Source organism: Homalodisca vitripennis, chromosome 6 (genome assembly GCF_021130785.1).
Source record: "Homalodisca vitripennis isolate AUS2020 chromosome 6, UT_GWSS_2.1, whole genome shotgun sequence".
NCBI classification, from domain to species: domain Eukaryota; kingdom Metazoa; phylum Arthropoda; class Insecta; order Hemiptera; family Cicadellidae; genus Homalodisca; species Homalodisca vitripennis.
In genome coordinates this window covers 56151474-56167657 of record NC_060212.1, presented here as the reverse complement: position 1 = coordinate 56167657, position 16184 = coordinate 56151474, and the positions used below count along the sequence as shown (strand labels likewise).

The window sequence follows — 16184 nt, the reverse complement described above, 5'->3', positions numbered from 1 at the left end:
TATTTCTTTTGTCATGTTGCTCAATGTTTGTTTTCTGACTGTAAAATTTGTCAGTTTCGGAACAGTAGGGCACCAAAAATCTCCAGACTGGAGAGTGCACTGGAATACATCCCGGTGTCCCTGCACAGGCCTGAATATGTAACATTATAATGTACAAAATAATACGTTATACTTTGTAACAATCTTATGTGTAGGATAATACACTTTGGCACGTAACATTCTTCTATGCAAGAAGATGTTTTACGTAATATAATGTGACCCTGTGTATAAGAATAAGATGATGTATGTCAGTCTAAATTAGTTTAAAATACATCCACACAATCAAAAACTGTTTGAAAAAAAAGAGTTAAGAAGCACGATATTGCTATAGCCTTCACCACTAACAATGAAAGCCTTTACTGCGTGAATGTTAAGTTTAGCTCCAGCTGACCTTCCTCTTATTGCAGTGTCTGAGATCTGACACTGTTAAAGGCTTCGTAGTGCACTCAATTGTGCACATGATGAGAAGATGCAAAGAGTTCGTTTTGACCTTCTTCGCTGCCGACTGTCTATTAGATCTCTTCAGGCGAACATGACTCCAGATTCCAGGACTCAGGTCTGTGACAATGTCAGATCTCAGGCACTGCACTAAGAGAAAGGTGAACTAGAGCTAAATTTAGCATTCACATTGAATTAACCCTTCCACCATAACTACATTATGTGGAGAGTTGCTACACAATGTACTGTCCCCAAAAAGCATTAAACACACCAGCTATGGATAAAACAAGTATTTACAAGATCAAATGTGCAAACTCTCCTAGTTTATATGATAGTCAGACTCCCGAATATGATACTTTCGAAACCCGATATAAGAACATCGACCTATACCCAGAAAGGGTAAGCTAAAATCGAACTTCACTCAATGCCTACTCGACAATTGTACGGACTTGAAAGATTGATTTGTATGAATGATTTTAAAGATTGTCTGGACCCATATGACAAAGAGGTAATAAACTTAATACGCTAGAGGAGTTTGAAATTTATAAAACATTCCAAAATAAAAGCATGAAGAACAATGTTCTCAATGAAGAGCTTAAGTACAACTATAACTGTTTACTTAACGCCCTCTTTCAGCACAAATTGAAGCCACCTGAGCCACAATCAGCTGTTCATCAGTAATAGCACATAGGACTTGTCTTATCCAGTTGAATGCTCTTCTTATCAACACAATATGATAGGCCAACCCGTTTAAAATGTTTTCTGTTTTTATTTGATCATATTGTTTTATGTTCATTCATGTTATTTTTAACGACGAAGCCACCTGGTGAATTGATTTATTCTTCGACAAAAAACTTAATAATAAAATTTGGATTAGATATTGGAAATTATTATTTATGTTAGTAAGCATTTCCAGCACTAAAATATTGTTTTAATCAAATGTTCTGAAACTTAATTAAAAACTTTCACCGCCACCGAACAGACTAAAATCTGATCCACTTATAACACACATGAACAGCACACCACTCAAAGTTACATTATCAACACGTGAGTGTAGCAGTTTTACATACAGAGTTGTGGATAAATGATACTTCTACAAAAGAAAACTTAACAAGCTTTTTATTACATAATATAGCACATGAAATTACAGTACAAAAATATAAACTCTATTATGCTTGAAAACAATTAAAAAGTTTTAAATCCTAAAATTTGGGAAAACTGCATTAAGGTACATCAACAAAATTTCATGCTATAAAAATGGAACTGTACAAAAACCCAATAAAATAATAGTTTATAGGAAATTAGTTATTTAGGAGCCAAGTTAGACCTAAAATTTAAAGCGGATTTAAGAAGTACTCATTAAAGTTCCAGAGGTTTATTTTTAAGCAGTAATTGTTCACTTCCCTAAATGGGGTGAACAATATAATGGCACATTATATTGTTAATGTGCCACATAAAAGCATTTAATGGCACATTTTCAAATGGCAACACATTCAAGGATGTTATGGTCCATTTATGGATATTATATTGGACATTTATGGGACAAAAAAATTGTCAATAACAAACTACATTTTAATGAGAAGAGAAATTAAGATAATTTTTTTGTAAATCAGAACCATATTACAACTATTCAGATGCAAAGGACTTATCCACTAGAAAATAATAAATACAGTTTATAATAATATTTATAACGTAGATAGTATTGAGTTTTTAGAGAAACCTATACTTAGAGTACATTTTTTTATGGTCTCAATAAGGCAGTTGGCCTCTTAGATGTAATGATGCTAAATAATTTTAAAAAGCTTACCTACTCTACCAGTAGATAACAGAAATTTGGATGGATGCTAAAAATTTAATTCGCTGAGCTTTAGCAAACCCTATCACTCGAGAGGTTAGAAAAATCTAATTTCTACTGTCTATGTGTCTATCTTTCCTCACAATATTTAAAAAACAAACTGACTTATAGTCATGAAATTTTGCTCAAAGCTTAATTTCTATAAAAACAACACTGAGTTCAATGATAGTTCACATTACTCCATGTGTTTAGGCTGACCGTTATTGTATATTTTTACATTGGTCTTATGTACAATACAATGGAAATTTAATGTTATAGGATGGTGAAAAGATTTGATTTCAGCAAACTCTTGCGTTGTAGTACCCTCCTTAGCTCATCTGGATCTTGTACTATTGAACACTGCTATGAAACCTAACTTACGAACACAAATGTAAATATTTCATGTGGCAAGATATCCCAATAGAGACTTGATCGTAGATTTTGTATTTTGGATGAAACAATTCGTAAATAGACAAGAATGAGTTCTATTATGAAAAATAAGTAATAAATCATTCTTAAGTGAACGCAATTGTAGTACCAGCAGGCCTGTGTAACTGTTTTTATACCTTAAGTTCTCCAACATATTTATGTAATTGAACTATATCCATTGAAAATGTCAGTACAATTTAAGTTTATCTATACAGACGGTGTAAAATTTACTGTTCAATATTAGTATGGTGCAAGTCCAACCAGAATGGAATTGTGAAATTTGGCTGAGCGTAATCTTTGTATAAATTTCTTTTCTGTATGTTTGTATATTTCTCTATCTGCCAGCAGGACATATTAAGAATGAAATGAATTACAGATCTGAAATTTTGCATGCAACCTCAGCAAAGCCTGTTTCGCGACGTGTGTGGCATATTCCTACCTTGTAATAAGACCTATTTATCCCCGAAAACATACCTGTTACTATTAATAGTGTTTTGCTTTTCACTCTTCACTGGTTGATTGAGCAATAAAGGTTAACATTTATTCCAATTTCATCACAAAAGAGTGTTACAGAGATTGGTATATGAAGAGGGACTAAGGGACCGCCTTGACCCAGTCAATCTCCAGGGAGGAGGTCCCTGCCTGCTTCACCGGGAGATAGACCCCACCGTAGATCTGGAACTCGAAGTTGGTGATCTGACTTTTGTCTAGCGGCGCCGACTGATTCTGCTTCTTGCCGCGATAATACGGTTCAAATCCGGCCAGAGGCAGGTCCACAGTTTCAAACTTTCTGTTAGGTGCCTGGAAAACAGGTATTTAATTAAACTTTGAGATGAGGTCCCACCCCCCACCCACCCACCAATATCAGCTGTGCTTGCTAGTACATGACTCTTAATAAGCAGCACGAGAATACCAATCTGGTGGCAGATGCTAGGCTTATTTGCATATGGTGTCCAATATGGGAACTTACTGTCCCAATCAACATAAACATTTAATTTATTTTAATGTTCAAATATCAACTCACTAACACACTGTTTTTCAATATAGCCTATCTTTCAAGAAGAACTAAAATATTAAAAATTCACACGAGCATTAATCCATTTCAAAAACAGTGCAACAAACCACTTAAAATTATGATCAAGATTATTATGATGATGACAGTTATATAATTATTAATTTAAAACCAAAATATGTGTTTAAAATTAAGTAAAAAATAATGAATAAAGTAGATAAGTTAATTCATTCAATATAATTCCATACAGGAATTTTTGTAAATATTGACTGTAGTACTTTGTAGTACATTAACTTAACAAACAAATTACTTTTATATCATAATAAGAAAAGTAAAAACATTGTTATATAATTTGAAAAAAACTATGTCAATGATATTTTTATGAAAAAAACAATAAAGGTCATATATTTTTATTTACCTTTTCAGAGCCAAAGTAACTTTTTAGATATAGGTTAAATTTTAATTATCCTACATTTAACACAAAGTGCGTAAAACTATTGATTGTTTGGGAATAATCAATAACCATATGTTTCCATATGTGTTCGTTCAGGCTACCAGAACCTGCGCTCGCCATGAAGAGTTTCTTGGTTCTATTACATCTTTCACCAACAGTCAAGCAGTTTTGTTTTCTATGAACTTGATATCACCCAAAGAATCATGTTGTGATTTAATGGTAACAAGTTTACAGCTTTATATTAGCAAATGATGAAATAGGGGGCTCAACTACTGAAGCTACTACACTACAAACTGGCAGTGAATCTTTATTACCACCAAATATCACTTCCACACTAATGTACTTCTTCAATATATCATACCCAATTATTAAATGTAGGTACAGAATTACATTTACAGAATTAAAAGTCTGACAAGAGAAAGAGTTTTATATCACGATATTTAAGTTCGAATAATGCGAGCTATATCATACAGTTACCAGTAATTTTTGAAGTAACTGATATTGATGTCAAAGATACTGTTTCAGTTGAAGGAAACATCTGTAACCCTAGTTTTGTTGTAGTGCTCTCATTCAACAAAACTTAAAGAACTTCTCATGTGTATCAATTAGAGTAAAAACCAGTTTACCATTAACTGTTGCTGGTACAGAGCAGCTAAATAACTGGAGCTAAAGGGGTATTATATGCCAAATGAGACCCCCCACCCATATAATCTTTAATGTAAACGTTTACTGACTGTTGTAAGTAATTTTATGTAAAGCATAACATACTCTCTATCCTTTTATATCTACTTTTTAAGTGTTGATGTTTGTTAAAACAAATTAGAATTGTTTAAACTTAAGACTACTTTAGACATCGAGACCTTAGTTAGGCTGACTATAACTAAGGTCCAGTATAAATGCACACTCTTATACTGGTGTTAAACTGTTTAAAAACTGCCTATGCCTGCAAAAAAATTATATTTGTAAAAACCTTCAAGAATTTTGTAATGAAATAATTACAACAAAAACTGTTTTATAGTGTGGTGGAAATACTACAGTGTAGCATAGACAATTTTCCCTTTTAGATTTAATTTAATCTATTTTGACTTTTACTCCTTAACATAAATGTCAAATATTATATTCTGTGTAGTAGTAGGTATTCTATATGATCATTTTATACAGTGTATATGTATAACATAACCCTTTTGACCTTAGGACTTGACATTACAATCATTACAGATGACACTAAAGATTTTTTATTCTTGCTTTTGCTAGTCCACCTACAAAAATGGCCACTCAATATATTTATAAACTTGACCTACTTTTGTATTGATCAGTGGACGTAGATACCTTGAAAAAATGTCCAATTGTTTTCCACAAGCATTGCAAGTTTTATTCCTAGCAGAGCACTTTTTAATCCATTAACATTTACATCCACACAGTTCATTAATGGCTGATAATTCTGGTTTCGAAGTCTCTTCACTTTGAAGTTTGACTGAACATGTCTGAGGTGATAAACTATTGACAAGATGTGGTAGGGAGCTAAACTCAAAATTCAACTGAATCAATCATCAACCGTTCCTATCATAGCTACATTATGTGTATAAAACTCGGTTGCTCCACCCTGCTTACAGATTGTGTCTATCACACTGTAGTGCACTCAATTGTGTAACTAATGAGACAATGAGACTACCACTTCACCTATTTACAGATATATCTGATGTCGAAATGATGTAAATGCTTCATTTAGAGCTTCTTCGTTGTCGACTTTCTTTGGATCTCTTTAGACGAACATGACTCCAGATTCCATGAGTCAAGGCTGAGACAGTGTCAGATATCAAACGCTGCAATAAAAGGAAGGTGAATTGGAGCTAAGCTCAACATTCAAATGAATCTCTGACTCGGACAAATGTCACTTCTGCAGGGAGTCCGGGAAAACTACTAAGCACAGTATTTGTGACTGCAAAGCGACTGCCCTCACACCTGTACAAGGCATTTCTAAAAAAATGCTAAGATAGGATTTTAGTTCCTGGGGATGTGTTGAGCCTCAAGATGACCTGGGTTGTTTAGATTTCAAGATTAAACCACAATAGATCCTCAGCGTCCCAATGACAGGCGGTATTATCTTGCTTTTTCAACTTCACAGTATCTTACAACTGCACTAGATAAAGCATACCCATAGAAAATGTCTAAATCAAACCAATCCAGGAGAAATCAAATTATTTACAATAAGGAAACTACACAATTACTTTATAAATGCTCAGAATAGGTTCAAATTAACAGGAAAAATGGAAGACAAAAATGAAACATTCCAAAAAAAGATGACATATACTCTACAGCTCAGGTAATTAAGAAAGGAAGCAAATGCAGAGTATACGAGAGTGGTCTGAAAAATATCCGATCAAACAAAGATACAAGACATTTTTTCTGAATTTTATTTTAATTTTTCAACATAGTCTCCTTGTAACTCTACACACTTCTCCCAGCGATGCTACCATCTCTGTAACCGTCTCCTAAGCTCTTAAGGCTACATTTAAATTCAGCAGCCCAAAATTTCACTGTGGCAAATAATGGTGTAAAATCCCCATTTCATCTTTGACTTGTGAAGGCGTATTGCCTTACAAAAACAAATATTTAATGACAGCTCGATACTCGATTTTTCCATTTTCACAAAAAAAACTGACATCAACTTACTCAAACAACTATTACATAAAACCTGTGTGTCCTAAATGGCTGAAACTTTGTAGAGTAACTGTCAACAGATGAACAATGAAATTCAGTAGCTTTTGTTTCCGTGTGCTGCCATCTTCACGTTGGGGTCAGAAACTTTTCAGACCACCCTCGTATAAATCAAGCAAACAACAGGACAAAGGCAATCTAAAAGTTAATAAATAACGAACAAGCTGTAAAATGTGGATCCAATTCAGATCTGTCTTAATTGAAAATCCAAAGAGCTGATGAAACCAACACTAGAAAAATTGGTGACTACCTCCACACCTTTTTCTGAACATCACTGATGGCACTAACACAAAATCAAATATCACTGAATAACACCTATCATCCCCCATACAGGATAGAAACAACTGTAACAGAAATAACTCCAAGAAAGAGATGAAATGAAAAATCCTATCAATTAAGAACACCCTCTGGACTGGTCAACATGTCATCCAAAATCATTAAATTTTGCGAAGAAGGATAATTTAAAGTCCCACATTACATATCACCAACCGTTCTTTCGGACAAGACATATTCCCCAGAAAAACTAAGTAGCTAAAATGTACTCGGAGTATAAACAAATGGACAAGGAGAAACCTACTAATAACTTAGTCCAACATATGACACAGCTACCAACTGTCTAAAAATTAATCAAAAAGATTGTTCTATCCAGACTTCAAAAAAAGATAATATTCTATTATCACTAAAAAATGGCATCATATCAATGGAAGCTTTCAAAGTGATATAAACTTAGTAGTTATTTTAATAAAGAATGTTAGAATCAAGTTTGTATGACATATTTATTGACTTCAAAGAAACGTTTCGAAACTTACAATAACTGTTTTTGTTCTAATTCCAATAAGGAACAGTTTTTTAAGATGGCTGCTGTTATTATATGAAGCCACACACCAATATTAAGATATGAAGACAATAACAAGAAAATAATTCAATAAAGAACCTATATTCGTTGTTTATATTAGTCTTTTCCAAACAGTCAATCAGGGATTATATTGTGTTCTTACCTGAAACATCTGTTCATAGGAAGGGAACGGTTCAGTGTTCTCATTTTTATGCCTCAGCACAACTTTATATCCGTAGTTCTCACCCTGACCTCGACAGTGGAGCCGGAGAGTGTTGTAGTCACTCAGGTCTAACTCTGTATCTGTCCGGAACCCAGCAAACCCTGCCCCATTGGGCTGAGGATTGAGCATAGTGAAGAGCACTCCTCGCTGGAACCTCTGTGTCTTCTGCAGAACCAATACTGCCTTAGACATGCCTACTTCCCTCACAACATCTGACATTTCTGACCACCCATGCAAGTTCGGTAGTTTGGTGAAGTCAAACAGTACAAACTCCTCCATAGCTTCTCTGAAACATAAAAGTATTTTTTTTTTTTTTTCAAGACAAAAACTAGTCTAATAAAAGAAACCAGATAAAACATTGTATATGTCTTCTATGAAGAAAGTCATACATTTTAACTCCTTATTAAAGGAATAGTAAAAATAAATCATCAATACAAAACAAGTCTTTAAAATTGAATAAGTTTTAAAATCTTCACAAGACGTCAAACCTTTAATGAATGTTTAGTACTTGAAAGTAATAAAACAAATGTAAATCTGCAAGCGTAATAAAGTTGAACGACAAAAGGTTAAATCTGAAATGGAACCAAATGAATTCAACACATATTTTGTTGTTGAAGATGGAGCTTGTATTGGCTACAATTAACTTTATTACATTGAAACCAATACTTAAAACTTTTATCTTTGTGAGGCCTTTTGATAGCAAGGCTATCTTTGTCAGACACATCACAAAAATGACATTAATGCTGCTTATGATCGTAATAGTCATAACGTTTCCTTCTAGTAAATATTCTTAGACTATGTGAACACTGTCAATTTTGTACCACTAAAGCTTTTTTACCACAGCTTATTGGAAGCGAATTTTTAACCTTGTTTATATTGGTTTCTAATAATTTTGAAAAGACAGAATAATGTCTACAATTTTCTGCAGAATTTAAATCTTTGTTTCAAAATATTAGTTTATTTTGGCTACCTTAAGGTGGTCAAGGAAGACATCCTGATTCAGGGAATCATTTGCCATAGAAGCAAGAAGTTTAGATAGCATATAAATGTATTGTTTTAAAATCCTGGGAGATATTTCATCTAGACTTAGGGATTTCTTTGATTTAAATTTACTAATCACTTACTATTTCTGCATTAGAAAATGTTTCACACCAGTTAAATATTAAATTAAAAATTGTTAAATCATTTATAAATTACTGATTTGTCTACACATCTTAATACTTACAGATCCATAGAATGAAATGGAATTGTTCTTTGAAAGAGATTTACAAGTTATATTACTATTAATGATTTTCTATACTGCTTATATTTTTATTTATTAGAATCAGAATTTATCAATACTACTTACTGTGTAGAGGCATGAAAGTGGTGAAATAGTTCTGCTGATAGATCATTGGTTGCTGCGTAAAATATGTGATGTTTGATGATAGAAAATGTGGAATTATTTAGTGAGGAGCAATGGTTAGTGGCTATCTATCTTAATATATTACGATATCTTACTCTATTTCCAAGATTGACAGATCGAGTGAGCCAAAACATGTTTTCCAGTATTGTTTATGTGCAATCAATGTTTTGTACAATGTATACATTACAATAAAGTGGTGTCAATAAAGTTGCAGAACTGAATATCTTCAACAGCCTCCTTTATTACCCTATTTGCCTTTCCTACACTATCGCCGGAGGGCTGATCTACTCTTAGAGGAAAGCCAATCATTCAGAAAATCATTTTAAGGGTGATTATGAATGGCAATTCGTCTAGTCCTAGAAAAGATACTAAAATTAAAATTATCAGATACACTAACACCAGTTCCCATGATTATTGTGGGTGAAGCCCTCAGTCAGCTTCCACGTAGTTGTTGGCCACATAATAAATAGGAGCCCCAGAGCTGCTAACCGTCACCTTACAGCCACTGTCTAGCTTGCCCTCAAACATTGGTCCAAGTTCCAACAGTGACTGGCTGCTACTACTAAGATTTTTCCCAAAATTAACTTAAGGTGCTGTTTTTTGTTGATTGTTGCAAGTTTAGGATTGTCAACTTAAATTCAAAGTCACAGCTCTGACTGTAACATCATGTTCTTAAAATGTACCTATTTGGTCTTCAAGTGCTTAAAAAGAGTTACTTACAGAGAGTGTAAATGTTTAATGGCCTGGGATTGTATTACTGGTCAAATAAATCTATTGTTTTATTATCATTTTTGTAACATACACAGTAGATTGTTAGAGAAGGCTTCTTAGCCCTAACTTCACCTGGTAAAATAAGACATCTTTACTTTACTTTAGTAGATCTTAAAGTAGTTCTTAAGAACCAAATAGTCTGAAGTAGTTGCTAACCACTGCCCACTCTACACAAGAAACTAGAACTAACGTTACTTGTAGATAAACAATGAATTTATTTTCTTTATTTGCCTTATCCAACTATCACAATAGATCTTAAAACGGTTCTTAAAAATCATAAGTCTTAAGGTGTTGCTGATGACCACTGTGTACTTCACAGGATCATAGAAAACAGAGTTTGTTGAACATTTATGGTACTCCCATTTGATTTGGCTGAGCTTTAGGGATATTTTTACATTGGTCTTATAGGTAACCATGAAAGCAATGACAAATTAGTAGAATAAATATATGTATAAAAAATCATAATATGAAGTTCAACATATGTCATTTTTATTAACAGAGGAAAAAGTAAAACAATAGAGTGGAAAGTCACTGTTATAAATAAATGAAAAGAATTGATTTGGCACATTCTTGTGTTGTAGTATTCTCCGTAGCTCACCGAAACTTTTATTATTTGAATACTGCTGAACACTTAATGAAGAAAAATGTGAATGTACCATGTGGCAAGATATCTCAAGAAAGATTTCTTGTGTAATTTTTTTGTGAAACCTCATTTCAACATAGATAAGAACAAGTTCTGTGATGTTACATGTCTAACCATAGAATTTGGCGGAGCGTTATTGAAGCCTATCACACAGGACACTGACATAATTTTTTTTGTCTTGTGGGAGACTGTTAAAACATGAAAATAGATACTATTTGAAATTTTGTAATCAACTTCAGCAAAGCCTGTAACGCAACATGTGATGTGGTGTACACAATTTGCCTTGTAGGTGATTGGCAAATTAATCTATCTGTCTAAATTTTATTGGTGGTAAAGAACTGAGCATATCTGATTATGCTGAACTGCTGGGGGATGGGCGATAACAGACTTTCTGAAAAATTATCTAAGGATAAAATTTTGTTCTTAGATATCTCTTAAGTTTAATAACAAGGACCTGATAAATTATGTATTACTCCCTGTTCACATATCAAGTGTTTTAATTTATAATATTCCTAGGAAGGTGTAACCATAATTCAACAAAAATTTCACCTTAAAAAACATAGTACTCAGAGACCTATATGTATCTGTGATTTCAGTCTTGTCTACCACTTCATATGTGTTTTTTACACATATTTTATTGATTAATTTTTCATAATCCTGATTGTTAACATTTTGTTGAAGAGTTTAACAGAATAGAAAGATATAGTTATCCATTTAGTTTAAGTGAAGAAAATACAGTTTGTGTTTTTGTATCTGAAGATTCCAAAATTATAGTTATCCTACCTAGAATATTGTGGTTAGGTGAGTTTTAGTATTCTTTAGCTGACTCAGGCATTCGCGATCAGACATTAATGAAAATTGACATAGATTTTACAAGTTTAAAAAATTGGACAACTTTAAAAATGAGTGTCATGGGACTCTAATACTGATAGGGAAGTCTTTTGGGAGTAGTCACCACAGACTCTCTATGGCCTCTTCCATCCTTAGATATTTATTACATGTTTATTTTAATAGGACCAGTACAAAGTAATTGTATACAAACTCCCTGTCATGTTATTTGGTAGGGTTTTCTGACTCCCCCAAAGTTGGATCAGAAGATGAAAAATTATTTGTGCGTTTATTCGAAAATCGTTATAAAACACTATTATCTGACTTTTAAAAATATTTGGTAAAAATTTTACAACTTTATAAAATGTGAAAATCCTCAAAAGGAATGCGAGTTTTTTTAAATTTAAACAAAAATGGATCTTGGGAATTGGGTTAAAACCACAGGGTAATTCTCTACAATTACTGTAACAACTTCCAATTCTTTTACTATTTAAATATATTTAAAATTAATTTTGTAATAACATTTTAAATGATTAGTGGTGCTGGAAAAAATGAAATAAATGAAAAAAAAATTCTAAATATTAACTGAATATGACATGGTAATCCTCTGTCACCATCACCTATTTATTTGTTATTAGCCTACGCGATTCAATTTTTTTATATTCTCTACAATTTCAATCAACTTAAATTTCTTTAATATTGAAATAAGAAACCGTTTTTAATTACATCTGAGATGAAAATGGGTGTTGTTAAGACAAAATATGTATCTACAGCAGGAGGCGTGTAGCTGGACACTGCCACCGCTTACCTTTCCTGATTGCTAACACAGGCCTGCTTCTACAATGACTCTGTATCCTTTATAGTGTTGAAGTAATCCTATTTACAGAAGGAGGCATGTAGCTGTGTCCACAACCTTGGAGAGATAGAGAGAGATAGGGTAGAGGCAAGATATGACATAGGGGAGAAATATGTGTACATGTAAATATAGACTAGGCACAGCGACCCCTTACCACTTACCTTCACCGATTGCTTAAACAAGCCTGCACAAGTAATAAGCTTTGACCTTTAATGACTCAATATCCGTGCTAATGTGATCTGACATCTGAAAATTTCAACGATCCGGAACATGACCTGAGGTCGGAAAAGTACAGTTCGGAAATGTCTCTAGCCATTAGTGCGGGTATCAGTGCCACTCCACTCTTCTGGCCAAAAAAGAAAATGATACCTCAAGATAATACTTTAATTATATAATAATTCAACCTCAGATCACATGAGCACTCTTAACTTTGTATATTTATAATACATATGTATGTATCTACCTACTTATACAACCTAATAACAATTTATTTAACTTAAAATATAACTAACTTATTGATAACCTATAATAATGTATAATGTAAGCTATAAACAAGAATTCACTATATTTTGGAGAATTTGAATATAGTGATGAATATGAGATTGAAAGTTGAGATGTTGATTGTTAAAAGTTGCGAGCAGTCAAGATGTTGAGGAGTGGAATATCGGCAGACTATAGCAGACTACCTTTGGGTTTTTTTTTGTACCGCAGGGAAGTGTGCCGGTCTGTGGAAAATCTTTTCCTTCATTTCACAATTAGCTCACTGCTGGGCAAGATGTAACTATTGTAAGCATCTCTGATATGTAGGTTCAGGCTAAAGTTAGTTTTGTTATTTGTAATGCCTTTTTGAAATTACTTTTGTTATTGTAATGTGTTGTTCTAGCTATTAATGTATTATAATTCTTTTTGCGTACAATTATTGTATAAAGATTGGGTAAATCTTTAGATAATAACAATAGAATAACAAGTGTAGGCTGGTTATAGACGTGTCTGTGTCTCTCCTATTATTTGTTATTACGTGACACAGGTAGATAGGTATGTATGTATTATTAATTAGAAAGGAAATTTAATTTAATTTTTACAAGCGCTTACATGATTGCCGTTGGAGTATAAAATAAAATCTGAGCTTAAATTTAGGTATTACCTGGAAGAATGTTTATCTTTTTCTGCCAGAAGAGTGGACTGGTGCCGACGGCGCCACTGAAGCCGACACTGATGGGCAGGGGCATTTCTGATTGGTACTTTTCTGACTTCAGATCACATTCAACAATCTGGCATGGGAAAGTACCAATCAGAAATGACCCTGGCCATCACATTGTTACCCACACTATGGTAGAAAGACATACATTCCTCATATTAGTACCTACATTCAATCTCAAAAAACATAAGCGCCCGTTGAGATTGAATTAAATTTGTTCTATCTATAATACATATGTACTTAATTATGTATAGATCACTTAATAACAAACTGTAAGCCTAGATAGAGGTAGGGTACGATAAGCGGATCCGGTTTTTTATATCGAAATTGGCAAACGGTATTACTCAATTATAACCATCGATATAATCAATCAATACTAATTAATTATTTTGAACAATTAACTTAAATAATCTATATCTACAGCTGTAAACACTTTCAAGTAATACATGTAAGGTAATATTTAAATTTTACATAAGTAACATTTGATTATTAAGAATGGCAGTCAATTTTAGAAAACTACACAACATTGCTTTGAATGATGACAATACATGTTTTTTCGTAGCTTCAACATGTAGGACTCGTACTGAAAAACCCATTATGTGAAATTTGTGGGAAAGAAACAAATGTAACTGTGAGAGGAGTAAATATGGTCGTCTCCAGTTTTCCTAATTTTGGTTATAATAATTTGTTTGATCACTGTTAGTATTAAATTCACATTTTAATTTAAAACATATGTTTGTTGTTGCGGACTACAGACACTTTTATTATTAGGTATCGATGATTACGTTCTTCGATATAAAAAACCCGGTCCGCTTATTGTAGCCTACCCCTAGATAGGGACAGAGGATTTCTTTGCATAATTTGATATTAATACATTTTTTTTATTTCATCTTTCTAACATCTGTACTCATCTAAAATGTTTTTAAACATTCACTTTGTAATATATTTAAACAGTAAAAAATGTAAAAAGTTGAGTGAGCAGAGTATCTCCCTCTGAATCTGGAGGTTTTCCAAACACTTTGTAAATTAAAATAAAATATAATTATAAAATTTAGCACATATTAATAAAGTTTTAGCCTGCCCCATGCATCATGCATGGTAGGCATACATGCATCAGTAGCCTATTAAATAAACATCCTCACCAATTGCAGATTAATTCAACAGTTTAGTTTTCAAATATCTTTTGCTCAACAACACTTTTTTCAATCTGGTTTTATAAACACAATCTACTGTTAGGCAACCTTATTTTTAAAAAGCATAGTATTTCTCATAAAATTTTAGTAAACCAAATCTTGGAGAATCTCAAAGTATGCAAAATTTTAAGCTATTAAATGTACCATAGCTGTAAAATATTCTTCAAGACTTTAAATAATACATTTAAAATAATAATGTATCTAGAACACAATCATAAATTCATTGATAACACACGCTCTGTGTTTATAACCTTTTCATTAATAGGTATCTCAATATTTACTCAAAACAAAATCATACATTGTGGAAGTATAAAAATTAAAACAGATTTCAATATTTACTAGAATAAAGTGTAATTTCGCAAACGTTATTTTAAATTAATAATTACTGCAACATTTATTTTGTTTACTATCATTCAGAAGTTTTACAGACGACGTCAGCAGTTTCCTAGTTTCTACTTTACATCTGTGTATTGGATTGTCAAGTTGGTGGACTTGCCAATAAACCTTTGGTTTACAAAGTGAACATTGTTTTTGAAGAAACAGTAATTATTTATTTCTGAATCTAATACAGTATAGATTAAATTTCCACCTGATTTAGGCATTTAAATTAACTAGAGAGTGTTAAATACATATTAAATTTAGAATTGTTTTATTTATTATGGAAGTAAATTAATAGTTGTATGTAATACATAATGAATTTACCTTTTTCTAATGACCTTGTCCTGGATAGCACTAGAATATGATATGATATATACGATCAAAATTATACCCGGTAGTTTACTACACATGTTTCTATTAAATTTCCAATCTATAAACTGCATTACCCACAATGGCACGTTACTGCCTCAACGGTAGTTGAAGGGCAAGGTCAAATTATTTGAGCGAGAGTGGTGAACGATGTTTCGTTAGCACTTATACGAGCACAAGATCAACAAACTCATCACCAACAATGCGTCTCCCTCTCAATCGACTCCCACTCCCATCAGCTAAATAATACTGTAGTGTTGAATTTGCTCCACTCTGTTTGTTTCGTTGAATGATAGAAGAGAAGGAGTATAAAAGTTTATTAAAGACAAACTATTTGTAGTGGTAATAACTTCAATCGAAAGTTATATTTTACCGGCAATTTCTTTCTCAATAACAAGTATGTCATAGAATTATTTCTTTTCTAAATGGCGTAGCATTCGAAAGATAATTTATTGCCATTGTAAGATACGAGTATTACGATTTAAATTTCCGTGCAACTTTCTATAATTATTTATTGGATAGTTCAAAGTATTTAATTAGCACTTAAATGATCTTCAGCTA

The 16184-nt window shown here is 32.6% G+C and overlaps 1 protein-coding gene across 2 annotated transcripts; it reads right to left on the bottom strand.

Moving 5' to 3' along the window:
- Positions 1–1579: 1579 nt before the first annotated feature.
- On the bottom strand, positions 1580–15782 carry LOC124364338. Of its 2 annotated transcripts, none has more exons than XM_046819724.1 (3): positions 15579–15782; positions 7923–8268; positions 1580–3541 (listed from the first exon to the last, which is right to left on the bottom strand). In XM_046819724.1, exons 1-3 carry the CDS (start codon positions 15695–15697, stop codon positions 3335–3337), a joined length of 672 nt encoding a protein of 223 aa, XP_046675680.1. In that variant the 5' UTR covers positions 15698–15782; the 3' UTR covers positions 1580–3334. The 2 variants fall into 2 exon arrangements, with proteins under 2 accessions (XP_046675680.1, XP_046675681.1); XM_046819725.1 differs by lacking the exon at positions 15579–15782 and adding an exon at positions 9331–10170.
- Positions 15783–16184: the final 402 nt, after the last annotated feature.

Bases quoted from the DNA above. Each gene is read 5' to 3' on its own strand.
- LOC124364338 (XM_046819724.1), bottom strand. From the start codon at position 15,697: ATGCAGTTTATAGATTGGAAATTTAATAGAAACATGTGTAGTAAACTA. The intron at 8,269-15,578 runs GTAAATTCATTA...TTTATGTTTCAG, and splicing joins GACAAGGTCATTAGAAAAAG to AGAAGCTATGGAGGAGTTTG. The intron at 3,542-7,922 runs GTAAGAACACAA...CCTGTTTTCCAG, and splicing joins CCTATGAACAGATGTTTCAG to GCACCTAACAGAAAGTTTGA.